The 22,039-nt window shown below is 57.4% G+C and overlaps 1 protein-coding gene across 3 annotated transcripts in view; it reads left to right on the top strand.

Moving 5' to 3' along the window:
- VAC14 (VAC14 component of PIKFYVE complex) overlaps window positions 1-21,921 on the top strand; it is a 103,273-nt gene extending 81,352 nt beyond the window's left edge. Inside the window, exons 15-19 of one of the 3 annotated variants that reach the window (XM_010596806.3) lie at window positions 10,794-10,968; window positions 12,298-12,416; window positions 13,813-13,892; window positions 16,069-16,219; window positions 21,293-21,921. In XM_010596806.3, the coding sequence (XP_010595108.1) occupies window positions 10,794-10,968; window positions 12,298-12,416; window positions 13,813-13,892; window positions 16,069-16,219; window positions 21,293-21,455 (688 nt within the window). In that variant the 3' untranslated portion in view covers window positions 21,456-21,921. Of the gene's footprint in view, window positions 1-10,793; window positions 10,969-12,297; window positions 12,417-13,812; window positions 13,893-15,148; window positions 15,296-16,068; window positions 16,220-21,292 lie in introns of those variants that run through there. The other 2 variants (XR_002787469.2, XM_023556665.2) reach the window with 2 other exon arrangements.
- The last annotated feature ends 118 nt before the right edge of the window (window positions 21,922-22,039 follow it).

Here is a 22,039-nt window from a genome sequence, read left to right as displayed (position 1 = left end):
TGTGGCTGTATGACATCTGGCTAGTCCTTGGTGTCAGTGTCTCCTCTGTCCAGTGAGAGAGTTGGAGCACGTGATACCCAAGGGCTTTCCACCCCTAATACTCCATGGGCCTGGCTAGAAGGTGGCAGGGGCATGGATAGGTGTAGGGCCCAGGAGTGCATGCCGGGGCATGCCAGTGTTGGCACGGGGACAGTGTGATAGCTACACAGGCAGGTCCTACCTCTGTGGGGAAACAGCATTCTTGGGAGGAAGTCCACCACCCGCTTGGAGAGGCAGGAGCTCAGGGCTTCAAAGGAAGAGAAAGGTCACATCAGTAGTTCTCTTAATGGGCAGCCCAGGGGCCTCCAGAGCATTTGGAGCTCTGGGGTACTCCTTCCCCAGCAGGATCAGCCATGGATTCAGAGCACTCGCTCTGGCCACATCTCCCTGGGCACCGGGAGGGAGTCATCATACTGAAACTCCTCCCCCCCCCCCCCCCCCCCCGCCCCGGACCTCAGGTGACAGCTGGCCTGAAACCCTAGCTCAGGAGCCATTGCTGCTAACAGGCTTCTGGGAGTGTGCTGTTGGATCCCTCAGAATGGCATTTGGGTCCTGGCCCAGAGCTGTGCTCCCATCCATCCACTCAGAGACAGCCATTACCCCAGCAGGACAGAACTAAGTGGGGGCGGCAGGTCAGCATCATCCCTTCCAGGTGTGGTCAGTGTCTAGCCCTTAGAGGTGGCCCCAGGGGACAAAAGGAGCTGGTTTGTTGATAGGCTATGCAGGAAGGCACCAGAGAAACTTGGCCCATCAGAATGCCCCAGTGATATCTGTAGCAAACGTGCCCCGGACCATCTCTCGAGATGCTGTGCCCCTGGCCTGGGAGCCACTGAATGAATATATGGTAAGGCAGGAGCTGAGAGCTTGGGTGCTGGAGTCAGCTGACTAGATGGGTGAGCTTGGCAAGGCATCTAATCCATCTGTGTGTCACCTTCATCATCTGTTCAAAAAAAGGGTGGAGTGGGGGCAGAAATAATACCTGTCTCATGTGAAAGGATTTCACGTACACAATGTGCCTAATGTAGACAAACCACCCCACAGTGTGTGTTGGTGGTGGCCATTATCAGGAAGGAAGCAGCGGTTCCAGCTCGGAGGGAACCGCTGTGACAGTGGAAGGTTGTGCTTGGGCAGGACTTGAGGGCTTGACAAGGGTCACGTCAGCATTTCTCAGAGCTGATTGTCATGGAGACGGCAGGCTTTCTTCTAGTCACACACACGTCCCTTGGTTTTCGTTTGTTCTCATATGCCAAGGGGTTGAGGCCTGGGGAGCAGTGGTGTCCATGCCAGGTCCAGAGTACATGGCGGGGAGGGCTAGCCCGGGCACTCACACTGCATTGGCCTCCCAACACGGCCTTTTCCTCTAGTGCCTGAGACATCTTCTCAGCCAGTCCCCAGTGTCTTCCCTGCTTCTCTTCAGCCTCAGAGCCTGTAGCGTGGGTGCTGCTTCCCTACTCCCTGGCCCAGTCATCTTCCCTATCTCCCTCCTGACCCACAGCTGTATTCAGGGATATCTCTATGTGAGGTAGAAAGTGCAGCTTCTTTTCTGGGATACAACCTGAACCAAGTCTGAATCAGGTGCCCACGGAGTGCCCTCAGGTGGCCTCTTCTCTCTCAAGTTATGAAAGTACTTCAGCCAGAACAGACACCTCACAAAAACCCACCTGGCTCCCTGGATTCCATGACCACAGTGACCCAGGCCATCTTGCCCCATCCTGGTCATTCATGTTCTGTTTTAAACAAGCGTTTCTCTCCCGTCGCTCACATCAGGTCCAGCCTAGGTCAGGCTTGTGGGGTTACCAGACACATCCTGTCCTGGACAGCTTGCAGTCTGGGTAGAGGAGACACACCCGCAGGTGGTTATCAGAGACAGAGCACGAGGAGGGGCAAGGGCCAAGCACAGCTGTATAAAGGAGATGGTGCTTGTAGAAGATTGTTGGGAACTAGCAGCTGGGAGGCAGGAGAGGTGAAGAACCCTCGGGGTGGGGGTTTTGCAACAGAGTGAGCAGAAGCCCACAGGGAGTTGAAGCAGGGCCTGTGGATGGGCCAGTGGGGCGCGGGCCTAGCCAGGATTGCTGGGAGCATGTGAAGTGCAAAGCCAGGGACAGAGAGGACTGTCCTAGGGAAGATGCGGGGCCCTGCACCAGCAGGAAGGGCCACCAAGCACCTCCCTCATGGTGGGAGAAAACAGGAGACCCTCTCCTGCTCAGTTCCGTTCTCAGCATGGTCCTGGGAGCAAGCCCCAGCCCGGAAGTGGGGCCACTGCACACTGGGCCTGAGGCCTGGCTGCAGATGAGACCGCTGTTTTTTTGTGGCAGCTCATGTCCAAGTGAGGCCTTCCTGGGGCTCTCTTAACCAGGTGCCTGTGACTCTCCAGAGCCTGGCAGTGCCCTGTTGAACAGAGGGACAGAAGGCTATGTGGACATAACGTTCTCTTCTCCCCCGCCCCGCTTCCTCTTCCCCTTTATCCTGTGCCCCTCCATCCCCTTTCCACCAGCTCCCAGCAAGACCCAGAAAAACAAATCTTCCTTCCTGCTCCTCCTGCCACCACCCCCTCAAGAAACTTCTAAGTGTATCAGACACATCGACTGCATTAAACATGATGAATTTTTAAAGCCTGAGCTGGCAGGGTTACCATGGCTGCCTTTACCCTGAGGGGCATGCTGCTGAGGATTGATTGAAATAAATAAAACAGATTTACAGTGTTCATACATGGGAAGCAGAGAGTTGGAAGGAAGAGGAGCAAGGGTGGGAGGATGCAGTGAAACTCTGGAGCCTTCTGAACTTTAGATGGGAAGCCACGTTCCCTGCCCCCCCCCCCCCGCCCCGCCCCATTGTATACTGACCTTGAGAGCAGCTTTCTTTTTAAATTCCTAAAGGATCCCAGCTGTGGGGCTGGCTGGAGGTGGGAGGGGGCCCTTTTCCCCTGGAATAGCTCTGAGCCTCTGTTTTCTAGCCTTGATATTAGGTTGCGCTTCAAAATTTATTTCCTTGAGCCTCCAGGCATCTTCTAGAAAAGTGCCATTTGGCCTTGGACCACCGCGGGGGATGTGGACACCAACTGTGGCCAGTGCAGAGTGAAACAAGGCCTGTCCCTCTGTGCTCTGGTTCTGGCCTGGTCAGGAGCAGCTGGCAGCTCAGGATGAGATGGAGGAGTCCCAGCTAGAGGGACCCAGGAGGAGGCTCCGAGCAGGAATGCCATGGGAAGGGACTGGGAAGCCAGGGTGGAGGGGGAGGCAGAAACGATTTTACCCTGCCCTTGAGAATGCTGGACAAGAAGCACCCGCAGTGGGTTGCGTCCTTGCAGTGTGCCCAGCCTGAGTGTCGTTCCACCTGTGCCTCCAGGCTAGCCTCCGAAACATCCCTGAACCAGGACTACCTGTCTGGTGAGCCTTTGGAGCACCTCCCCTCCCCTAAATTCTGGAGGATTTGGACCTGCCTGGGTGGGGTTTGGTAGCCACTGGATGGTCCTGCCCCAGAGGGCACAGAAGCAGAGGGGGAATGGGCCAGACAGGGGCAGCATTTAGGGGTGAGGGGCTTCTGCTGAGGGTTTGGGCCATTCGAGGAGGCTGCACATAGGCCTTCCCTGTGTTGGGTGAAGCGCTGGCTTGGCCCTGTCCTTCACAAGGGGCATATGCAGGGGGAGGTTAAAGATCTGGGACCCAGCCAAGACCCTGCCGGCTAAGGCTTATTCTGAGTTCTTGGTAGGTGGTTGGACATGGGCACTGAGCACTGGAGGTAGCAGAGGCTAGGGTAGAAGTGGCTGCTTGATAACAGCAGACATAGTGTGGGGCAGGAGGTGGCTCTTCTAGTGCCTACGTCACCTCTCAACATTGGCCTCTCTTTCTACTCAAGAGGCTTGGCCACCAGTCTCCACACCAGGCAGCTGCTCTATGTTCTCTGTGGTGGCCGTCATGTTGGTATGCTGAGCTGACTTTTATGGACAATCAGGAGTTTCAGAGGCTCCTGGGATGATACTTTTACTTCTGCCTCCATTTCTTCTCCAACTTACCTTGAGTTGAAATTCCTTTCCTCGTCCCTGTCCAGTAGCTTTGGATTGACTGCCACAGGGGCAGGTTGTGCCCGCCAGCCTGAACTTCCCTCCCCGTGGTCACACACATCACTCGCTTCTGCCTCTTGTCACTCTCTTCAAAAGGGCTCTTGGCCAGGGCTGAGGAAGGAGGGCAGGGAAGAGAGGAGGGCAGAGCCCGTACCATCTGAACCATGCGTGTAGATGAGATCATGTTCCTAGCAGCCCTCAGCCCACAATTATGAGGCCAGGGTATCAGTGTGTCCTTATTTGGTGACGAGAGCCAAGAGGATTCCTAGAAGGGAGCCAGCATGAGTGTCCCAAGCAAATGGCTGAGGGACCTGGGCAGGGCTGGCTGGCAGTGCAGAGGGAGGAGGCAGTTTCTGGCCTCATGACTTTGCTGCTCCTGTTTTCAAGGGGTGCAGGGAAGTGGGGTCATAGGAAGAAGTCCTACGTCTTCCCTGGAGCCACATGGCAGTGTCCAAATTTCTCAGAGTGCAGCATGGCAAGGAGTCCAAGAAGGCCACAGTGGTCCAGTCACCGCCCTCTAGGGCCACATGGCACCTGGGAGCCCCTGCCCATGCTGGCTGGTCCTATGAGGAGCCGTTTCCCCTACCCACCGCCCTCCACACCCACCGCATGCCCTGTACTCCTCCAAGACCCTGGGATGAGTCTGTTCTGAAGGGAACTGCCTGCCCTCCCCTGCCAGCACCCATACTTCCGAGATGGGCATCCCCAAAGCTCATGTCCTCATGCTCTGCCTAGCTTGGAGCATGAACCCCAGCCACAGAGGCAAGTCCTGCCCCTTGGAGAGCAGCATCTCTTCTCCCTGCTCTGCAGACAGGCCCACACCACAGTAGGGAGTGGCTCACAACCATGGGCAGGTCTTGTCCAAGCCCAGGCTTGGTGGCCTGTCCAGGCCCTGGAGACGAAGCAGTATGTGTGGCCCCTGGCTCTTCTCCCCTCCTGTCTTCTCTTACCCTGAGTTGGGAGCAACTTTCGCCTCATCAGGCGCATGGCCTCCTGCTGAGCCATGACTGCCCAGATGACCAGTAGAGACCCCAGAGGACCAGGCACCAGGGAGGAAGAGCAAGTCCAGAGGGCCCCTGGTGGGACTGCAGGTGGGACTCCAGCTTGGCCAAGCACCCCACTGCCACCAGGTGAGGCACCCTCCCTTCCAGGCCCTTCCCTCCTGCCCCTTCTCGAGTCAGGGCTACACACACTGGCCTGCACACACACATGAGCCCCTGCCCTCCTCTAGCCCAAGGTGGGCCCCCAGAAGAGCAAAGAGGCCCCTGTTCACTCCTGGGCCTGTTCAGGTTTCTTCCCACCGCACACTCTGCCTTGTCCCCAAGTACTTTCCAGGCCACTGTCTCGTATGAAAAGCACTTTAATATAGGTATTGTCATGAAAGAGCTAGGCAGTGAATAAGGAGCACCACATTAGAATTGATGCATTTGAATTATGATGCTGGTGAAGAATGTACCATGGACTGTCAGAAGAACAAACAAGAAGTACAACCAGAACGCTCCTTAGAAGCAAGAATGGCGAGACTTCCTTCATCTCACATACCTTGGACATGTTATCAGGAGGGACCAGTCCCTGGAGAAGGACATCATACTTGGTAAAGTAGAGGGTCAGGGAAAAAGAGGAAGACCCTCAACAAGATGGTTCGACACAGTGGCTGCAACAATGGGCTCAAGCATAACGACAATTGTGAGGATGGCGCAGGACCGGGTAGTGTTTCATTCTGTTATACATAGGGTCAATATGAGTTGGAACCAACTCGAGGGTACCTAACAACAACAACAACATTTTTTAAAAATGGGCAAATGTTTAATGCTTCCACGCTGTGTTCCATTATCGATGCTGTGCTTGAGAGCCAGGCAGGCAGCTCCGGCAAGGCTGGGGCTCAGCAGAGAAGCAATGACAAAGCAGCCCTGAGAGACAGCCATCTGCTGGGCCCCCACTGGGCAGGAGACAGCCCCCCAGGGCCCACTGACAATGGGCAGAGCAGTGAGGAGTAGCTCAGGTTGGCTCTGGAATTCAACTCTTCTAGGGTTGAATCCTCTGTTCCTCCTCCCCTGGTCAGTTGGGTGATTGTTGGCGTGGGTCTCTCTGAACATTGGCTGGTGCTTCTTTGGATGTGTGGGCACTCAGTGAGATGTGGCAGGAAAAGCTGAGCAGCAACCCTAAGGCTGCCAGTGCAGGTCCTGTCAGGGACTCTGGGGATTGGAGTGAAAAGTAAGCCCTATTTCCTCCCCCATGGCTTTCTTGACTGGTGTCTCCATCCTCTCAGAAGGCATGGTCCTCCCGTTATGGCAATCAGAGCTCTTCAGAATGCCGGCTGGCTGTCCAACCCAGACTCACCCTGCCCTCCCCCTGAATGTCCAGGCCAGTGCCCTAGGCCCAGCCAGCACCCGTGGTATGTACCACTGTTCTCCCATCTCCCTTGCCTGATGTGTGCAAGGGCTCCCCGTAAGACCACCACCGTTCCACTGTTACCCCTGTCTTCTTGAGGCTTCCAGACCCAGCAGGCCAGGAGGTATTCTCCCAAACCACGAGTGACATTGGGGTGGGCCTGGCAGGGGCTTGGAGAGGCCCCTGCCTCCGCCTCCTCACCTGCCCCCAGCTGCAGGGACAAAGCCACCCCTTGGTGAGCTGCTGTCCTGAGGATGGGGACCCCAGAGCAGCTCCTCCAGGGCAGGGGCGACACCCCCCTGAAGCACAGGTTGTTCGCACATAACAGAGCCAGGCAGGAGCTCACAGGCGAGGTGATGAGCTTGCTTCTAAGGAGCGTTCTGTGGTGTTTGCCCTTCAGCTGCTCCTATCTGCAGGGGCCCTTCCTAGCTTTCCTCTCCCCTCCACCCCATGGTGTTTTAATTAGTGGAGCTCAGAGGGAGACTCCTTGTGAGGTGGCCCGGTACGATATATTGTCCTTCCTCAGGCTAATGGAAGCCCAGGCACAGGAGGTGCCTAAGATGAGCAGGCCTCCCTTGGTGGGGAGGAGAGGCAGGGTGTCAAATAGCCAGGTCACAGGCTCGACCTTTGGGTGATAGGGCAAAGATGTAGCACTGGAGACAAAGGAAACTGGTTTCTGTGGAGCAGGGTACACACAGCCTGCAGGAACCTGCTTGGAGGAGGGGGAGGAGTGTATCCGGCCTGTCCCTGATACCTTTGACCAGGATCAACAGCGTTCCTTCATGCAGTACTGTCAACAGTACTTACTGAGCAGCTACTGAGCACTAGACCTCTCCTTGGTCCGAGGGATTTGAGGCTCACAGACAAGGCCTGGCTCTTCACAGCTTACATCCTAGTGGGACAAACAAGAACTCAGTGAACAGTACAGCACCCAATGACCTCTGTTACAAAGGGCTGGGGGAGGACTGTGCACATTAGACAGAAGACCTCACCCAGGATCCCATGGTTGAGTTGAGGCCTAGTGGCTGGGAGGAGACAGCCATGTGCCGATCCCTGGGGCAGAGCAGTCCAGGCCCTAGAAGGAGCAGGCCAAGCCTCTGGGGCTGACGCAAGAAGAGAAGAAAGACCAGGGGAGCTGGACCACCGTAAGATTCGAAGGCTGGAGTGGAACCGGCTAGCAAATGTAGAGTCTTGTAGGCCATGAGAGGAGTGTGATCTTATTTTAGACCCCGTAGGAAGCCTTTGGAGCCCTGATGGCACAGTGGTTAAGAGCTCAGCTGCTAGCCAAAAGGTCAGAAGTTTTGATTCACCAGCTGCTTCTTGGAAACCCTATGGGGCACTTCGGCTCTGTTCTATAGGGTCACTATGAGTTGAAATTGACTCGACAGCAACAGTTTTGGTTTTTTGGGTTTAGGAAGTTTTCGAAAGTCTTGTACGCTGGTTTGCCTCTTTTAAAGATTGCCTCAGTTGGTGTGTGGAGGATGAATGGCAGGGAGTAAGAGAAGCCACAGGGAGGCAGATTGGGAAATGTCTAAAGCTCACCCAGGGCAGTGGTGGTGACTGTAGTGCCAGGATGTCGAGGCTGGATGTACTTTGAAGGTGGAGCTCAGGCATGGCCACAGACTGGAAGGGGAAGGCTGGGGGTCCAGGACAACTGCTGCTTTGGGGCTTGGGCAGCTGGATGGGCAGCGATGCTGTTCACTGACATAGGAGAGGCTGTAGACCTGTGATTTTTGAAATGCCTGTCAGGCAGGCAAGCAGAGCTGTCCATTGGCAGGCTGTCCCAACTTGAGCTCAGGGGACTCAGGGTGGGGGAGGCACACGTGGGAGCAGGTGACCTCAAATTAGTCATGGGACCAGCTGAGGCCTCCCCCCACCCCACCCACCCTACCCCCACCCACCTTTAGAGAGAAGCAAAGAAGAGGAACAGTCCGTGAGGCAGGAGGAAAACCGAGAGAGTGTAGTGTCACTGTGCAAGAGAAGAGTGTTTCCAGAAAACTCTGCTTTCCTGTAACCTGGTCTGTATTACCAGGGTCTCTGGGGCTCCAGGAGGCCTCGGTGCTGCCCTCCTCACTAGCTACCCTGCCTCTTTGCCTGTCCCCCAGCACCCTCCCCACCATCCTTACGTGCATGCCACCCCCGCAGTCTGTTGCGCCTTGACCCCGGGAGAGCGCTGCCTGGCAGCAGCCTCAGCTGTCACCCTCTGTCATGGAGACAGTAGCAGCTGCAGGCGACGGGCACATGTGGTCGTTTGTCAGAATGCCCCCCTGCTTTCAGCCTCCTTCTGGAACATTTCTGTCCCATGGCCCTGGAGACAGGGCTCATCTTGGGCTGGGCAGGACCAGAAGGGGACAGGAAGAGCCAAGGGAAGAAAGCTAGCGCCGCCACCTTCAACCTTTGACTGAGGCTACGATCCACCTCTTGTCTCACTGTGGGGGCTCCAGCCTCAGTGGTACCATTTACCAGAAACTGTGTCCCTTAAATGAATCATCTCCAGGCTTCACAGCTGCCCCATGAGTATTCTCTTCGTGGTACAGGTAGGGAATATCCCCAGATATAGACAGTGACGTTGCACAGACTGGTTAAGATCACTCACTGGGCATTGGGGTCACCAGCTCTGAGGCCTTCGCCCCTGCATGTAGCCAGGCAAATTGGAGCTACCAGGCAATGGAAGAGTCCTGGGAGTCCGTGTGACCTTGTTCCAGTGTCCAGTCCACTCTCCCTCCCCACATCTACCACCCACCCCAGCCCTGGGCCTTGTTTTCATTTTTTGGGTGGTTTCTTGCCCAAGTCAGCTGGTCCCAGCTAAGGCTGGGCTGGAAACGGCCTGCCCACTCTTTGCACTTCATGGTTTGGCCTCTTCGTTACCAAATGCTTGGAGATTTTGCCAGAGCCAGCCTGAGGCAGTCTTCTGCCTGGCCCCAGGGCTGAGCCAGGAATTCCAAGGGAAGCAGGAAACTAGTCCCTGGTAATGCTGAGTTTAGTGCCAGTTCAGTGACCTGGGAGGACATAGACATGTTTCAGGCTTGTTGGCTCAAAATGTGGCTTAGGTCTGTTCATACAAGTCCTTGAGGCCTTGGACTCAGCTCCACAAGCCCAAGGCATACTCTGGGGAGGGTGCTTCCCAGGAGCAGAGACTAAAGGGAATCAGGCCAGCAGATGGCAGCCCCAGATGGGACAGTGAGGGTAGGGGGCCGTGCCAGCACAGCCCCCAGAGGTCGAGAGCCTGGGAGGGCGAGGAACCAGGTCTGTGTGCCCCTGCACCACATACATACCCCCACACTGACCGCCGGCCTGCCCCTACATGGGCTTAATCCCAGGACCCCAGGTGGGAAGCTGAAGCCTAGGCTGTCTTCAGGGACCTCTTCTCAAAAGCCAAGCCTCTGTGGGCACAGTGGCAGCCTGAGCAGGTTGAGGGCTTCCTCTGAGTCCATCTTAGAGACCTGCTTGTCGCCGATAATATCACCACCCTGCCCCAGGGGACCCTGGAAGAAGTGCCTTTCTTATTCTCTGGGCTCCCTGTGTTCCTTTTCTATAAGATGGAGAATCCTTTTCCACAACCTCAATCATCATTCCACAAAGACTCTAAGAGGAGAGATGGTGGAAAGAAAATGTGGCTCAAGGGTCCCTGCAGCCAGGCCCTGGCCCTGACTCACTGTCTGACCTTGGCCGGTCACTTACCCCCCTGAGCCAGAGTTTCAGTGTCTGCACAGTGACGATCCAGGTCTTTGGCTGCCTCACTCAGCCTTGTCCCAAGGATTCATTCATTTACCAAGGGTCCATGGAGCCACTGCTCCCTGCAGGCACCACAACAGCACAGACCTAGCCTACGTCCAGAGGGCTTTCATGGGGGTGGGGGGCAGGAAGCAGATGACCAGGGTGTGCACAGTTTGTCAGCTGGAGATCAGCTCTGTGGAGAGACATAAAGCCAGGAAGGGGGCAGGGAATGCCTTGGCAAGTGGGGCATTGCCATTGCATGTGGGAGGCCTGTGGCCTCAGTGGTAGCTAGAGCCCCAGCTGCTTCTCTTAGAACTCCATCTTCTGCCCTGGGGTGGGGCAGAGGGCCTGGCAAGGAGGAGAGGGATAAATTTAGCCTCTGAGGTTCTGACTTGCTGAGTGGAAGTGGGCATTGTTGGGAGGGGTGGGGGCTAGGCTTTCTTTCATCCGAGCCCTCATTCCCCCCGCCAACACTGCAGATTCAGGGTTCCACACAAGCCCCAAGAAAGAGCAGGTTTCCCCTGGACACTGACCCCACAAGAAGCTCTAGGTGGCCTGAGCCGTAACCTCCACTGTGACTCTTCTCTAGGCAGCTCTGTCTCCTGCTGAACGCAGAAAACATCTTCCACTCGATGGCAGACATCCTGCTCCGAGAGGAGGACCTCAAGTTTGCCTCGACCATGGTCCACACCCTCAACACCATCCTGCTGACCTCCACAGAACTTTTCCAGCTGAGGAACCAGCTCAAGGACCTGAAGACTCTGGTACTCCGTGCCTTTGGGCTCTGACCGGGTATTGTCCTGAGGGCAAGCCAGCTAACAGTGGCGCCAGCCCAGCCCTCAACCCAGCAGGCTTGTGGGGAGTGCATGGGGTGACATATACACCCCCGGGACGAAGGGCTGCTTGTCAGCTCCAGCTCCAGCTCCAACCATTTGGAGATACCCACGCTGAGGTCTCTACCTACCTCCGGGGTCTCCATACCCACCTCCAGTGGCCACATCTTTCCCACTCATCGACACCCCCACCCTATGTACCTTCCCCATACACTGGGGCTCCGGTGGCTGTGGTTCCGGAGCCTAGGCCAGCTGAGGCCTCTCAGAACTGGGCCTGTGGATTATAGCCTGGAGGGGAACAGCTGGACACATAACCCAGGTGTCACACTGCTGCCTATCCTGGGCTTTGGTGAGAGCTCACCAGGGCTGGTCAGAGGGAGCAGGGAAGGCACTGTGACTCCCCTGTTCACAGAGCAGGACAGGGAGATGCAGGTCGAGGGCATCCCTCGCTCATCACAGGGGGAATGGGCTAAGAGGGCCTCCCGGGTGAGTGCCATATAGAAGTGCCCATGGCTCCGTAGGTTCTATCCCCCCAGTCTAGGCTGTGGTCATCCCTCCGTGCCCTTCTCCCACCTCAGACCCTGCAGACCCTGCCTCCTCCCCCTTCCCCGGGAGTCTCAAGGACATACAAGTGTCTGAGGGCATCTGGGGCCTAGAGACTTGGAATGATTCAGGCCACAAGCCCTGCCTTCATCCTGCGGTTCCTTCCAGACATTCGCAGAGGCCTTAAGAATTTTCCTCAAGGGCAGGGGCTCCCCCAAGTTTGGTCTCAGCTCCTGGGCTGTTTCCCAAGTACACAAGGTGGGTTGCAGAGGAGGGAGGGGTGCAGCTGGAGAGCCTGGCCCCTGCAGAAGCTTCCTTTTGCTGTACCCCTTACCCGCCTTGCCCTCCCAGCCCCAAGCTGAGACCACAGGGTTCTGGAGAAGACAATGACTGTTACTTTTCTGAGGGCAGAAATGCCAGCACAAATGAGAGGGTTCCCTCCCGACCAGACCCTCGCCACTGCCACACGGCTCAGCAAGCCCTGCCGGCTCTGTGGAACAGGGAGGTAATGACAGGGTCTGAGGAGGAGCTGTCAGCATTTCCTTTGTGACGACTCGTTCACAGCTGCACTGCCAAACACAGTACGGGTGCTGAGCTGGCTCCCCAGCCCCGCTCACAAGGGCCCCTGGTTCTTGGACACCCCTGGCCCTTCCCTCTGCAGGTCCCCTCTGCAGCAGCAGGCCTTCTTAACTTCTCACATCTCCCAACCCTTCTCAGGAGAGCCAGAACCTGTTCTGCTGCCTGTACCGCTCCTGGTGCCACAACCCAGTCACCACGGTGTCCCTCTGCTTCCTCACCCAGAACTACCAGCATGCCTATGACCTCATCCAGAAGTTGTATCCTTCATTCTGAGTGTTCTTCAGGTCTGGCCACTGAGGGACAGGAGGGAGCCAGGTGCTCCCTTCCACCCAGCCAGTGGGCCCTGCTGCCTCACACCCCATGCGCTTCCACCTCTGCCTCCAGGGCTGGGACATCATGGCCGAGGTGGGGGAGGTGTACAGATGTATTTCGGGGCACTGTCAGCAGCAAATCAGATGTTTGGAGGCCTCCTGGGGGAAAGCTGACTCTGGAGAAACCTGTGCCCACAGCATACAATTCCTAATTCCTGTACCAGGCCTGGAGCAGGGGGTAGATGAGGATGAGGAAGTCTTGGTTCTCATCCTAAAGGACATCTCAGCCAAGGGAGGGGACAGGTGCCTCAGAGGACAGCATCAGAACCAGGTGATGTGGCAGCAATCAAGGTCTGCAGGTGGCCAGGCTGAGTCTGGAAGGGTGAGCAGGAAGGACAGGGCTGCCCTGGGATGTGGCGTGGTGTGGCGTGAGGTGGAAGGAGCCAGCCTCAGTGGGCACCCCTGGCAACACTGCGGAGCCGGCCTCATGGGCTGTAGGGCTTTGGAGCAGAGGAGGAGCCTTGCCAGGTTTGCTTTAGAAAAGCTGGTCAGAGACATTGTTGGGGGGGGTGCCTGGGGAGCAGGGAGATGGGGGACTGCTACAGGCGCTCAGGTGAGGCCTACAGGCTCAGGTGTCATCGGTGGGGCAGGTGAGGAGAAAAGGGACTTTCAGGGGCCACAGATCCAGAGCCCAATGGGGCTTTTCCTTTGCATGACCCTGAGACTGACCAGCGGGCCTCTCCCCTGCTCTACATGCTGTGGCCCCAACATTGGCACTGCTGTGCACTGTCCCCTCAGGCAGGAGCAGGCCCTTCCAGCCCAGCTCAGCCCTGCCCCCAGTTGTTCCCCATCAGGTTGCAGGGTTGTGATAAGAGCCTTTCAGAGCCCAGGCAGGCACAGGGGAGATGGAGCAGAACCCAGGGCTCCAGTGCGGAAGAAACTATGCACTTGCCCTTGAGAGGGGCAGAGATGCAAAGAGGGGAAGAGAATTATGACCTTTGTGTGCAGAATCCTGCTTAGCCAGAGCCAGGTTCTGTGCACCAGAAACCAGCAGCAGGCAGAGAAAGGGGGCAAGGTACTTAGAGCTCCGGGCCCACCCCTGGGGTCTAGCCTCAGTGTCATCTCTTTGCCAGGTGTGGCCGGCCTGGCCCCAGCTCTCCAGGTGCCCCCACCCCCTACCCCAACTAGGGCTAGGGGCAATGTGGGAACGGAGAGTTGACAAAGACTGTGCCCACAGTGCTCCACCCCCCCCACCCCCCACCCCCCCCACCCCCGCCGAGGCCCCTCATAGGGGCAGGGGCTGCCTAGGCGAGTGGTCAGACTTCCTTGACCACCCACTCAGTGGGGACCTGGAGGTCACTGTGGATTTCCTCACAGAGGTGGACAAGCTGGTGCAGCTGATTGAGTGTCCCATCTTCACATGTAAGAGTCCTGCTCTGGCCGCACGTTACCCAGCATGGCGGTGCCTGCAGAGAAATGGGGTGGAGCCAAGCTCAGAGAGGGAGGGTAGGCCATAGTTACTCCAGGATGCTTCTGGAATGTCAAGAATGTAAGATGGGGAATGACAGAGATGAGAAGACCAACTGAGCAGAGTTTGCCCATGTGCGTCAGAACCTGGATCCTGCCTGTGCCCTAATCGTGGACACAAGCCAGAGCTGGTGGTCAGACCCATTTGCAGGTGACTATCAGTCCCCGGTGGCGTAGTGGTTAAGTGCTACAGCTGCTAACCAAAAGGGTCGGCAGTTCGAATCCACCAGGCACTCCTCGGAAACTCTATGGGGCAGTTCTGCTCTGTCCTATAGGGTCGCTATGAGTCGGAATCGACTCCACGGCACTGGGTTTTTTATCAGTCCCCACCGGGGGGGGGCTGTACCAGCGCTGTAGTGTCCTACTATACCTCCCAAGCATGCTGCCCTCCGCCCTGGCTCTCAGAAGTTGTGGGGCATCCTAGGCCACCCGCGGGCGCTCCTGTTTGCTAGGAGCTACACCCTCCTTCTCCTCTCTGGAAAGGAGAGTTGGCATTTGTTGGGAGCTGATGGGCAGGGGCTGCCTGATTAGTAACACCCCGGCAGGATGTGCAAAAGAGGCAATTGGCTGGAAGAGCACAGCGCTTGGCACCTCAACACATACAACACCTGCTCCCTGAAGCCTGCCACACTCTGACACGCATGTGTTCACAGCATGTGAGGGAAGATGGAGCCAGCCCGCCAGGGGCCACCTTCCCTGCCAAGCTGGTCACCCAGGCTGCCACTCGGTAGCGTCTCTGACCTGCCCAACTGAGCCCGCCAGCCTTCACCCTGGAGCCCAAAAGCAAGTGCAGGGACTGAGGCACCCACCTCCCCTGGCCTTCCCTAGCACCCGTTAAAACAGCCAGTGTCCCCAAACAATGGAAGCACAGTGACAGATGCCCTGGAGAAGACGAGCAGGAGAGGGACCTGATTCCCAGCAGAGTGCATTAAAGCCTGGTGGTCCCCTGGGCTGACATTTCACTTCCCACTGGCCTCGTCCCAAGGGTCTCCTGGGGCCACCAGGCCAACACGCACTCACCCAGGGCCGGGGCCAGCCTGACCCTGGAGAGCCAGGAGCCTTCTCAGGTCCAGGGCTTTGTTAGAACAAGGTGACCACAGCGTCTTGTGGACTGGCACAGCCCTTAACCCATCACCAACTTTTTTCGGAAGTTTGTGGCTCATTCTCCAAAAAGGATTCCCTGACTGGCCAAGAGACATAAGAAGCCAGTGATTGTCCTACAAGGGCTCATAGGAGAGAGACCATGTCACCCCAGCAGCAGCCACGCAGTGTGGCCAAGCCTGAGGCACAGAGTGTTGGTGAGCCAGGAAGTAGGGGGCCCAGGGGGTGCAGGAGCCAGTAGACTGTCTAGGCCTGGCTGTTCCAGCAGAAGCATGATCCTGTTTGAGTCCAGTCTCGCCTATGGGCCTTGGGGAAGCTGGGACTCCTGTGGCAAAGCCAGCCCCCAGTGGGGTCCAGGCACCTCAGAGTTGGCTGGGTGCTGGGCAGAGACCAGGGGTGCATCTCCTCCCCTTCTGGCAGGGTGGTGGCAGGGCTGGCATTTGAGTAGGGTTTCAGGAGCACCTGCCTGACACTCCTGGACTTCATGTGTGTTTAGCTGCACACAAAAGCGTTTTCCATCCTGCCCTCCCTGAAAGCTGTCCTAATCCACTGTCTTTCTCTCCAGCTCCCCTATTTATAGTTCTCTGTGCTGGCACATGCGGAGCAGATGGGAATCTGCTCCACTGCATGCCCTGAGCCCTCTCATGACGAGGGAGGTGGCTCTGCACGGGCGGGAGGGGACCAGGCCCAGCAGCAGGGTTGGGGTCACCAGGCCGAGGTAGCTATTGCAAAGACCAGACAGATGGGCAGGTGGGTAGTACAAACAAAGATGAGATCATGGAAACCGCCAAGACAGTCCTGGGGGGGAGCAGGAGAACAGCCTTGTCTGGCTTTAAAGGACCCCCTGCCTTGCCCCCAGGCACACCGCCAGGCTGAGTCCTCGGGCTGTAGGGGCACCAGTCCAGGGGGTCTGGGCCCAGTGGAGTCCAGGCCAGTGCCCACCCTGAGCCTGCCCTCTGCCCTGCCACAGATCTGCGCCTGCAGCTGCTGGACGTGAAGAACAACCCGTACCTGATCAAGGCCCTCTATGGCCTGCTTATGCTGCTACCCCAGAGCAGCGCCTTCCAGCTGCTGTCACACCGGCTCCAGTGTGTGCCCAACCCCGAGCTGCTGCAGACCGAGTGAGTGCCGCCAGGGGCCAGGCCAGAGGGGCCCACTGAGGGAGACTGCCATCCACACTACAGCACATTTCCACATCAGAGCTGGGCTGGGGGACTCTGGGAGTGTTTACAAGGTGGCAAGGCAGTGGCAGTACCTTCTCTAAGCAATCAGGGTTAAGATTAGGAGGACAGCATTTAATCTAGGAATCAGAGGGCATCCTGGAGTTACCCAGAAAGAGGCCTCAGGAGAGAAACTCCTTCCCCTCAGAGCAGTGGGGCACGAGAGCCAGGAAGGGCCTAGTTGTGGGCACCTCCCAGACCTCAGACAGGCCTTCCCATCCCAGCTGTGGCAGGGCCTCCAACCTAGGGCGCTGAGACCCCAGCATCCTTGAGATCTGCCCCTGGAAGAACAAGAACCAGGTGTGCCTCCACCCAGAGACCTAGCCTGGCAGCCTCTGGGCAGAAGGGTTTCAGCCCTTGGGGGTGTCCAGGCTCCCACCCTGAACCCACTGCTGGCCCAGGCCCGAGAGTCTGTTGGGCTGTGTCTATATTTGGTAACCCTTGGAGGCTCTGCCTCATCCACAGGCATTTGGCATCCGAGATGGAAAATTTCACTTGTCAGGTCGCCATGGAAACAAGCAGAGCCACTGAGAAGATTTACGCTGAATGGAGTGTGCCCAGCTTGCATCAGATGCCCTGGGTGTCTAGAATTCCCTCCCAGGCAGTGAGAGCCACTCAGCAGGCCTGGCGCCATGCTCCAGTGCAGGGCTTCTGGCATTAACCCTGGGGTGGACACAGGCAGCTTTGGGGCCTGCCGGGCACTCAGCACCTGACCGCGACCCCCTGTGCACTCCGTATGCCTGAGATTGGGTCTCTATCACCCACTCCCACCTGACCTGGCCCGCCATCCCCAGAGGTGGGTGTGGGGACCGATGGATCGTCTGCCTCAGGTCCCAGCTCCTACTGCCCCTTCCCCCACCCTAGACAGTGCTGCAGGATAGCAGGGCTGGGCCTGTCCCAGCTGCCACCCCAACTGCCCACCGTGCCAAACAGGTAATCCCCAGAATAGCTTTAGGCATACTGAGTTTCCCAGAGGAGCAGCTTTGGAGTTGGGTTTGCATTTATTCCTCAGCCACTGCTCCTGAGACCCAGAGGGAGGCCGAAGCTGGTCGGGCCTTGCTGGCCCCGGGTATTAGGATTGCCCTGGCAGACATTCAGAAGGGGAGGAGGCAGGAGGCCGCAGGAGGCCACAGGAGCCCAGCCTGCCTTCCTGGGGCAGCCCCTTGACCAGGCAGTGGCCCTCCCATGGTGAGGGCCGCTGCTCCCCTCTGAGTTCAGTGTGCTACACCCCTCGTTGTGAGGAGGTGGGGCTCAGCCCCTGGGCCCTCTCCTGGGGGCTTCCAGTACTTGAGAGCTTGGATTTAGGGCCACCTTGACTAAAAATAAATAATTTTTTTTTTTTTTTGACTAGGGAGGGAAACCCTCGTGGCGTAGTAGTTAAGTGCTATGACTGCTAACCAAAAGGCCAGCAGTTCAAATCTACCAGGTGCTCCTTAGAAACTATGGGGAGTTCTACTCTGTCGTATAGAGTCACTATGAGTTGGAATCCACTTGATGGCACTGGGTTTGGTTTTTTGGGTTTTGACCAGGGAGGGAGCCTACCACCTCCAGCAGACTCTTGGAGTCCTTCCACTGGCCTCAGGCTTCTCCATCAGTGTATAAAGCCCACCTAGCCCTGGGCTCATTGTATCAGACCCGGGATCAAGGAGAAGTAGCCTCCAGGAGAGATTGCTGACATTGTGTGCCCAAAGGAAGTGGGCCCCATGGTCGAAGATAGCTCCAAACCACAGGCCTCTGAGAGTCTTAACCCCAGGTGTGTTGGCTCAGGGTAGTAGGTCAGACAGTGAGTCCTGAGGGGGGCTATGAAAATGCTGAATCCCGCCTCAGCAGGCCTACTGGGTCCCCATCTGGGGAACCGCATTTGGCGAACTCCCCATGTGTTTTGGTTATAGTCAGCCCGGCTTTGGGGAGGCAGCGGCAGTGCCAGAGGGGCTGCCCCACTGACCACTGGCCCCAGGCCCCATCACCTCCCAGAACTCCCCATGGCTGGGCTGAGCAGGTTTGCAGAGGGGAGCTGGGAAAGTGAGGGTTCCCTCCAAATATCCCATGGTCAGGGCCAAGGTTGCAGCTCTGGGTAGAGGGTTCTCTGGGCCAGAGGGCAGTGCCAGCCTGGACTGGGATCTCCAGTGGCCCTACACCAGTCTCAGCCGTTTCATCATCAGTAAGTGCACATTTGGGTTAAGCTGGTCCTTAAACTCTGCCTAGCCTCCAGAGCCTTGGCTTCCCAGCCTTCCTAGCAAGGATCTGGGAAGAGAGAGAGATTTGGGCAGGGGGCAGGGGTAAGAAGGGGCCCCGAAACAGCTGGGGAGGGTCAGGTTGCAGGGCAGGGCATAGAGGGGCATCACATACCCTGGGAAGGGGCTGAGGCCAGGCTCAGCCCTGGGAGGGCCAGGCAGCTGGAAGGCAGCATCAGGTTGCCTGACAGGCATGCCAGCCGGGAGCAGCTGGGACGTCTGTGCTCCTCACCCTCTATCACTGGGTGTGCAAAAGGCACCAACAGGGCTATGGCCTTGGCCTCCCTCAGGCTTCCAGGCCATTCCTGAGGGGGCGTCTCCTCAGTGAGGCAGGAGAACCTCTGAAGGAAAGGCTGGTGATGCTCAGCTTTAGCCTGGTAACAGGTGTTATGGGTGGGGTGGCAGGAGAGAGCAGGCTTTGGGTTCTGGAATCCCAGCTCTGCGGTGGCCTCCAGTAACTCACTGCCCGAGGGTTGTTGTCAACATAGAACGTAGAGGGCCTGAGCTGCTGCCATGCCTATCATGGCAGGCAGGGAGAAGAGGGGCTGTCCTGGCCTCCATGCTCAGCTGCCCCCCACCCTCATGGGGCACATACCTCTGCCTTCCCTCCCCTGCTCCCAAGACCTCAGGCCAGGAAAGGTATGCCCACAGAGAGACTGGGAGAAGTCCTGCCCATTACAGGGGCTGCCGTGCCTTGTCACCAGAAGAGCCCAGGCAGCCCTCCCTACCCCACCCTGGCCTCATCTGCACACATCACCCTGGGTCTGCCAACCATTGCTAGCATCTTCCAAGAAACCCCTAACCTCGGTTCCTCCTGTGGACCTGATGTCCTTGGCTTGCCAGGAGTTGGGGGCGGGGGGACAATTTAGGGGTTGAGACAGTACAGCACCATGGGCACCCAGCATCAAATGACATACTTCGGTGTCATCCTGTGGCCTCGTGTTTCCAGGCCAGCACATCTCTACCTATCTCCCCTGGGTTGGGGCTAGCATCTGGCCACCCCTTGAGTCAGGGCTCCGAGCTCCAGGGTGTCCCTTGGCCTCCTCAGAAGCCCAGGTTGCTCTCAGGGCTATGGCACCTGAGCCACAGGGTTACTGTGATGGGGGGTCCCCCCCCATTGCCAGGGAAGTTGAAAGCAGCAGTGTTCAGAGCCCAGCGTGCTGCCCACAGTCTGGTCCCCAAGAGCCACCTGGCTCCGTTTGATCCTAATATTAAGTTGACTGAGCCCCAGGAAGGAGGCAGCCCCAGACACCACCACCCATGATATTTTTAGGTGGTGCATCTTCAGCAGGGAGGCAGGAAGGGAAGAGCTGTGGGCCCAGGCGAGGTCAAGTAGGGGCGTAGGATGCCACCTCCAAGCTCCAGGTGGGCGTCTGATCATTGGCGGGGTTCCCACTGCCTCCCAGCAGCCCAGTGGCTGGTCAGATTCTGTCTGGCTCTAACTATTGATTGTCCATGCTTGGCCAAGTTGTGTTACCAGCAGCCAAGCTCATTGGTGAGGTTCTGCCTGGCAAAAGCTGCATTGTATTTCCCCCAGAATAGACTGAGCAGCTGACGTGTGCCAGGCCTCAAGCTGCTAGGCTTTGGCTGGCCTTATCTCAGAGGGGCAGGGTGGCCACAGTGGCCAGCATCGGGAAACTAGGTGGGGCACCGGGCTAAGCTCTTACACATCCTCACAACCAACCTGGGAAGGGGTCTCTATGGTTGACATCTCTTTAACATGAGGAAACTGAGTCACATGCCAAAAGTCAGATAGCTAAGAAATGATTATGGTTGGGTTCAAGTTCGTCTCTTCATGAACTCATGTCGGGGCCTCTTCATGAATTCTAGGGCTCAGGGTTCTCTGCTTAGCTGACTAGCCCACTAGGCCCTGGGGGCGGGAAGCAGTTACTTTCTAACCCACACAGATCTAGTTCCAAGCTAGCAAAAGCAGAGTGAAGAAACCGAACATTTCACAAGACTCTGCTAGAAAGATGGTTAGGAATGGGACAGGAGGCCCAAGGGGATCCAGTCCTCAGGAGCAAGGTGAATGCTGGGCTTGAGGTGTGGGTGGGGTACAGCAAGGCTACTGCACTGCACAGCTGTAGGGAGCACACTGTAGTTGTGCAGTGCACAACCCATGTTGCTGTACAGACCAACTGTGGGGAGGATGGTGGCAGTAGGAGGTGTAGGAGCTGTCAACATTCCCAGTGGTGAGAACAGCTCTCCTTTCCCAGGGATAGAGGACTGTGGGCCTCAGGCCCCAACACTCAAAAACAGATGCCCTGCCCAGAACAAGGGCCAGGCTGCCTCCTCCCCCTTCTCCTCAGACCCTGTTCCAGGTCCCAGCTGGCTTCCTGGCTGGCTGCTAGCCCTGGCTTTCACCCCAAAGGGAGCTACTCGTAAACAGGAAATGCTTCCCGATGAGATGCCTGCTCTGGGAGCCGTCACCAACCCACAGGCTGAGGGTGATATCCAAGCTGCCAGGCAGCAGTACTGGCTAATCCCACCAACTGTGGCGGGGAGAGGTGCTCATAGGGATCCCTGACTTTGGGGCCGCAGAGATTATGGGGCTGTGGCTGACTGTTGGAGAAAGGTTGCCAGGCCTAAGGCAGACAGACAGACTCTGAGGCTGAGCTCCAGACCCCACTGCCCTCCTATGGTAGGCACAAGTAGGTCCACCCTGTGGCAAGGTGTTCTCCCCTCAGCCCCACATTGTGCTGATACACTGACCCCAACTCCTTCTGCTTCCCCTTCCCAGAGATAGTCTGAAGGCAGCCCCCAAGTCCCAGAGGACCAACGCCCCCAGCATTGACTATGCAGAGCTGCTGCAGCACTTCGAGAAGGTCCAAAATAAGCACCTGGAAGTGAGGCATCAGCGGAGTGGGCGTGGGGACCACCTGGACCGGAGGATCGTCCTCTGACACACCTGGCATGGTGAAGGGCCCATGAAGTGGTCCCATGAAGCACTGGGGCCTTCAAGCCCCCTTCCTCAGGAGCCCAACCAAGGACCTGCCTCTCAGGGGCAGGGCTAGGCTTGGCTACCAGCCAAGGGCAGGGTAGGGGGACAGAGGTTGCTCTATCCACCCAGGCTCCTCTCACAGCCCATTTCCCCAGGCACTCAACTGCAACCTGGCACTCAGCTGGCTTCCCACCCAGGGTAGAGCCACAGCCTAAGATGTCATCACCCATCCTTGAAATCAGTCTCTTTCTAACACCCTCTTGTACAAGAGCTTGGCCTCCCCAGCCCACCAGAGCTCTGTCCTTGTGCATCTGTGTGTATACATCCGTGAACATGCATGTATACATGTAGGGGCCAGGGGCCAGCACAAAGGTCTGTACTGAATGACACACTCCCTGCCCTAATAAAGAAATGAGAGCAAACCCTCATCCTGCTAACCGCCTGCTCCTTCCCAGGTGGCACTAGCCCCCTGCCTGATGCTGCAGCTGCCACAGGGGCTGGCCTCTTGTCCTGGAGACCTGGTTTCATGGTGGCCACGGGTGGGCT

The sequence above is a fragment of the Loxodonta africana genome, chromosome 21 (assembly GCF_030014295.1).
Source record: "Loxodonta africana isolate mLoxAfr1 chromosome 21, mLoxAfr1.hap2, whole genome shotgun sequence".
In the NCBI taxonomy this organism is placed as follows: Eukaryota; Metazoa; Chordata; class Mammalia; order Proboscidea; family Elephantidae; genus Loxodonta; species Loxodonta africana.
The sequence above is the reverse complement of the archived record's forward strand: the minus strand, read 5'-3'. Positions and strand labels throughout refer to the sequence as shown.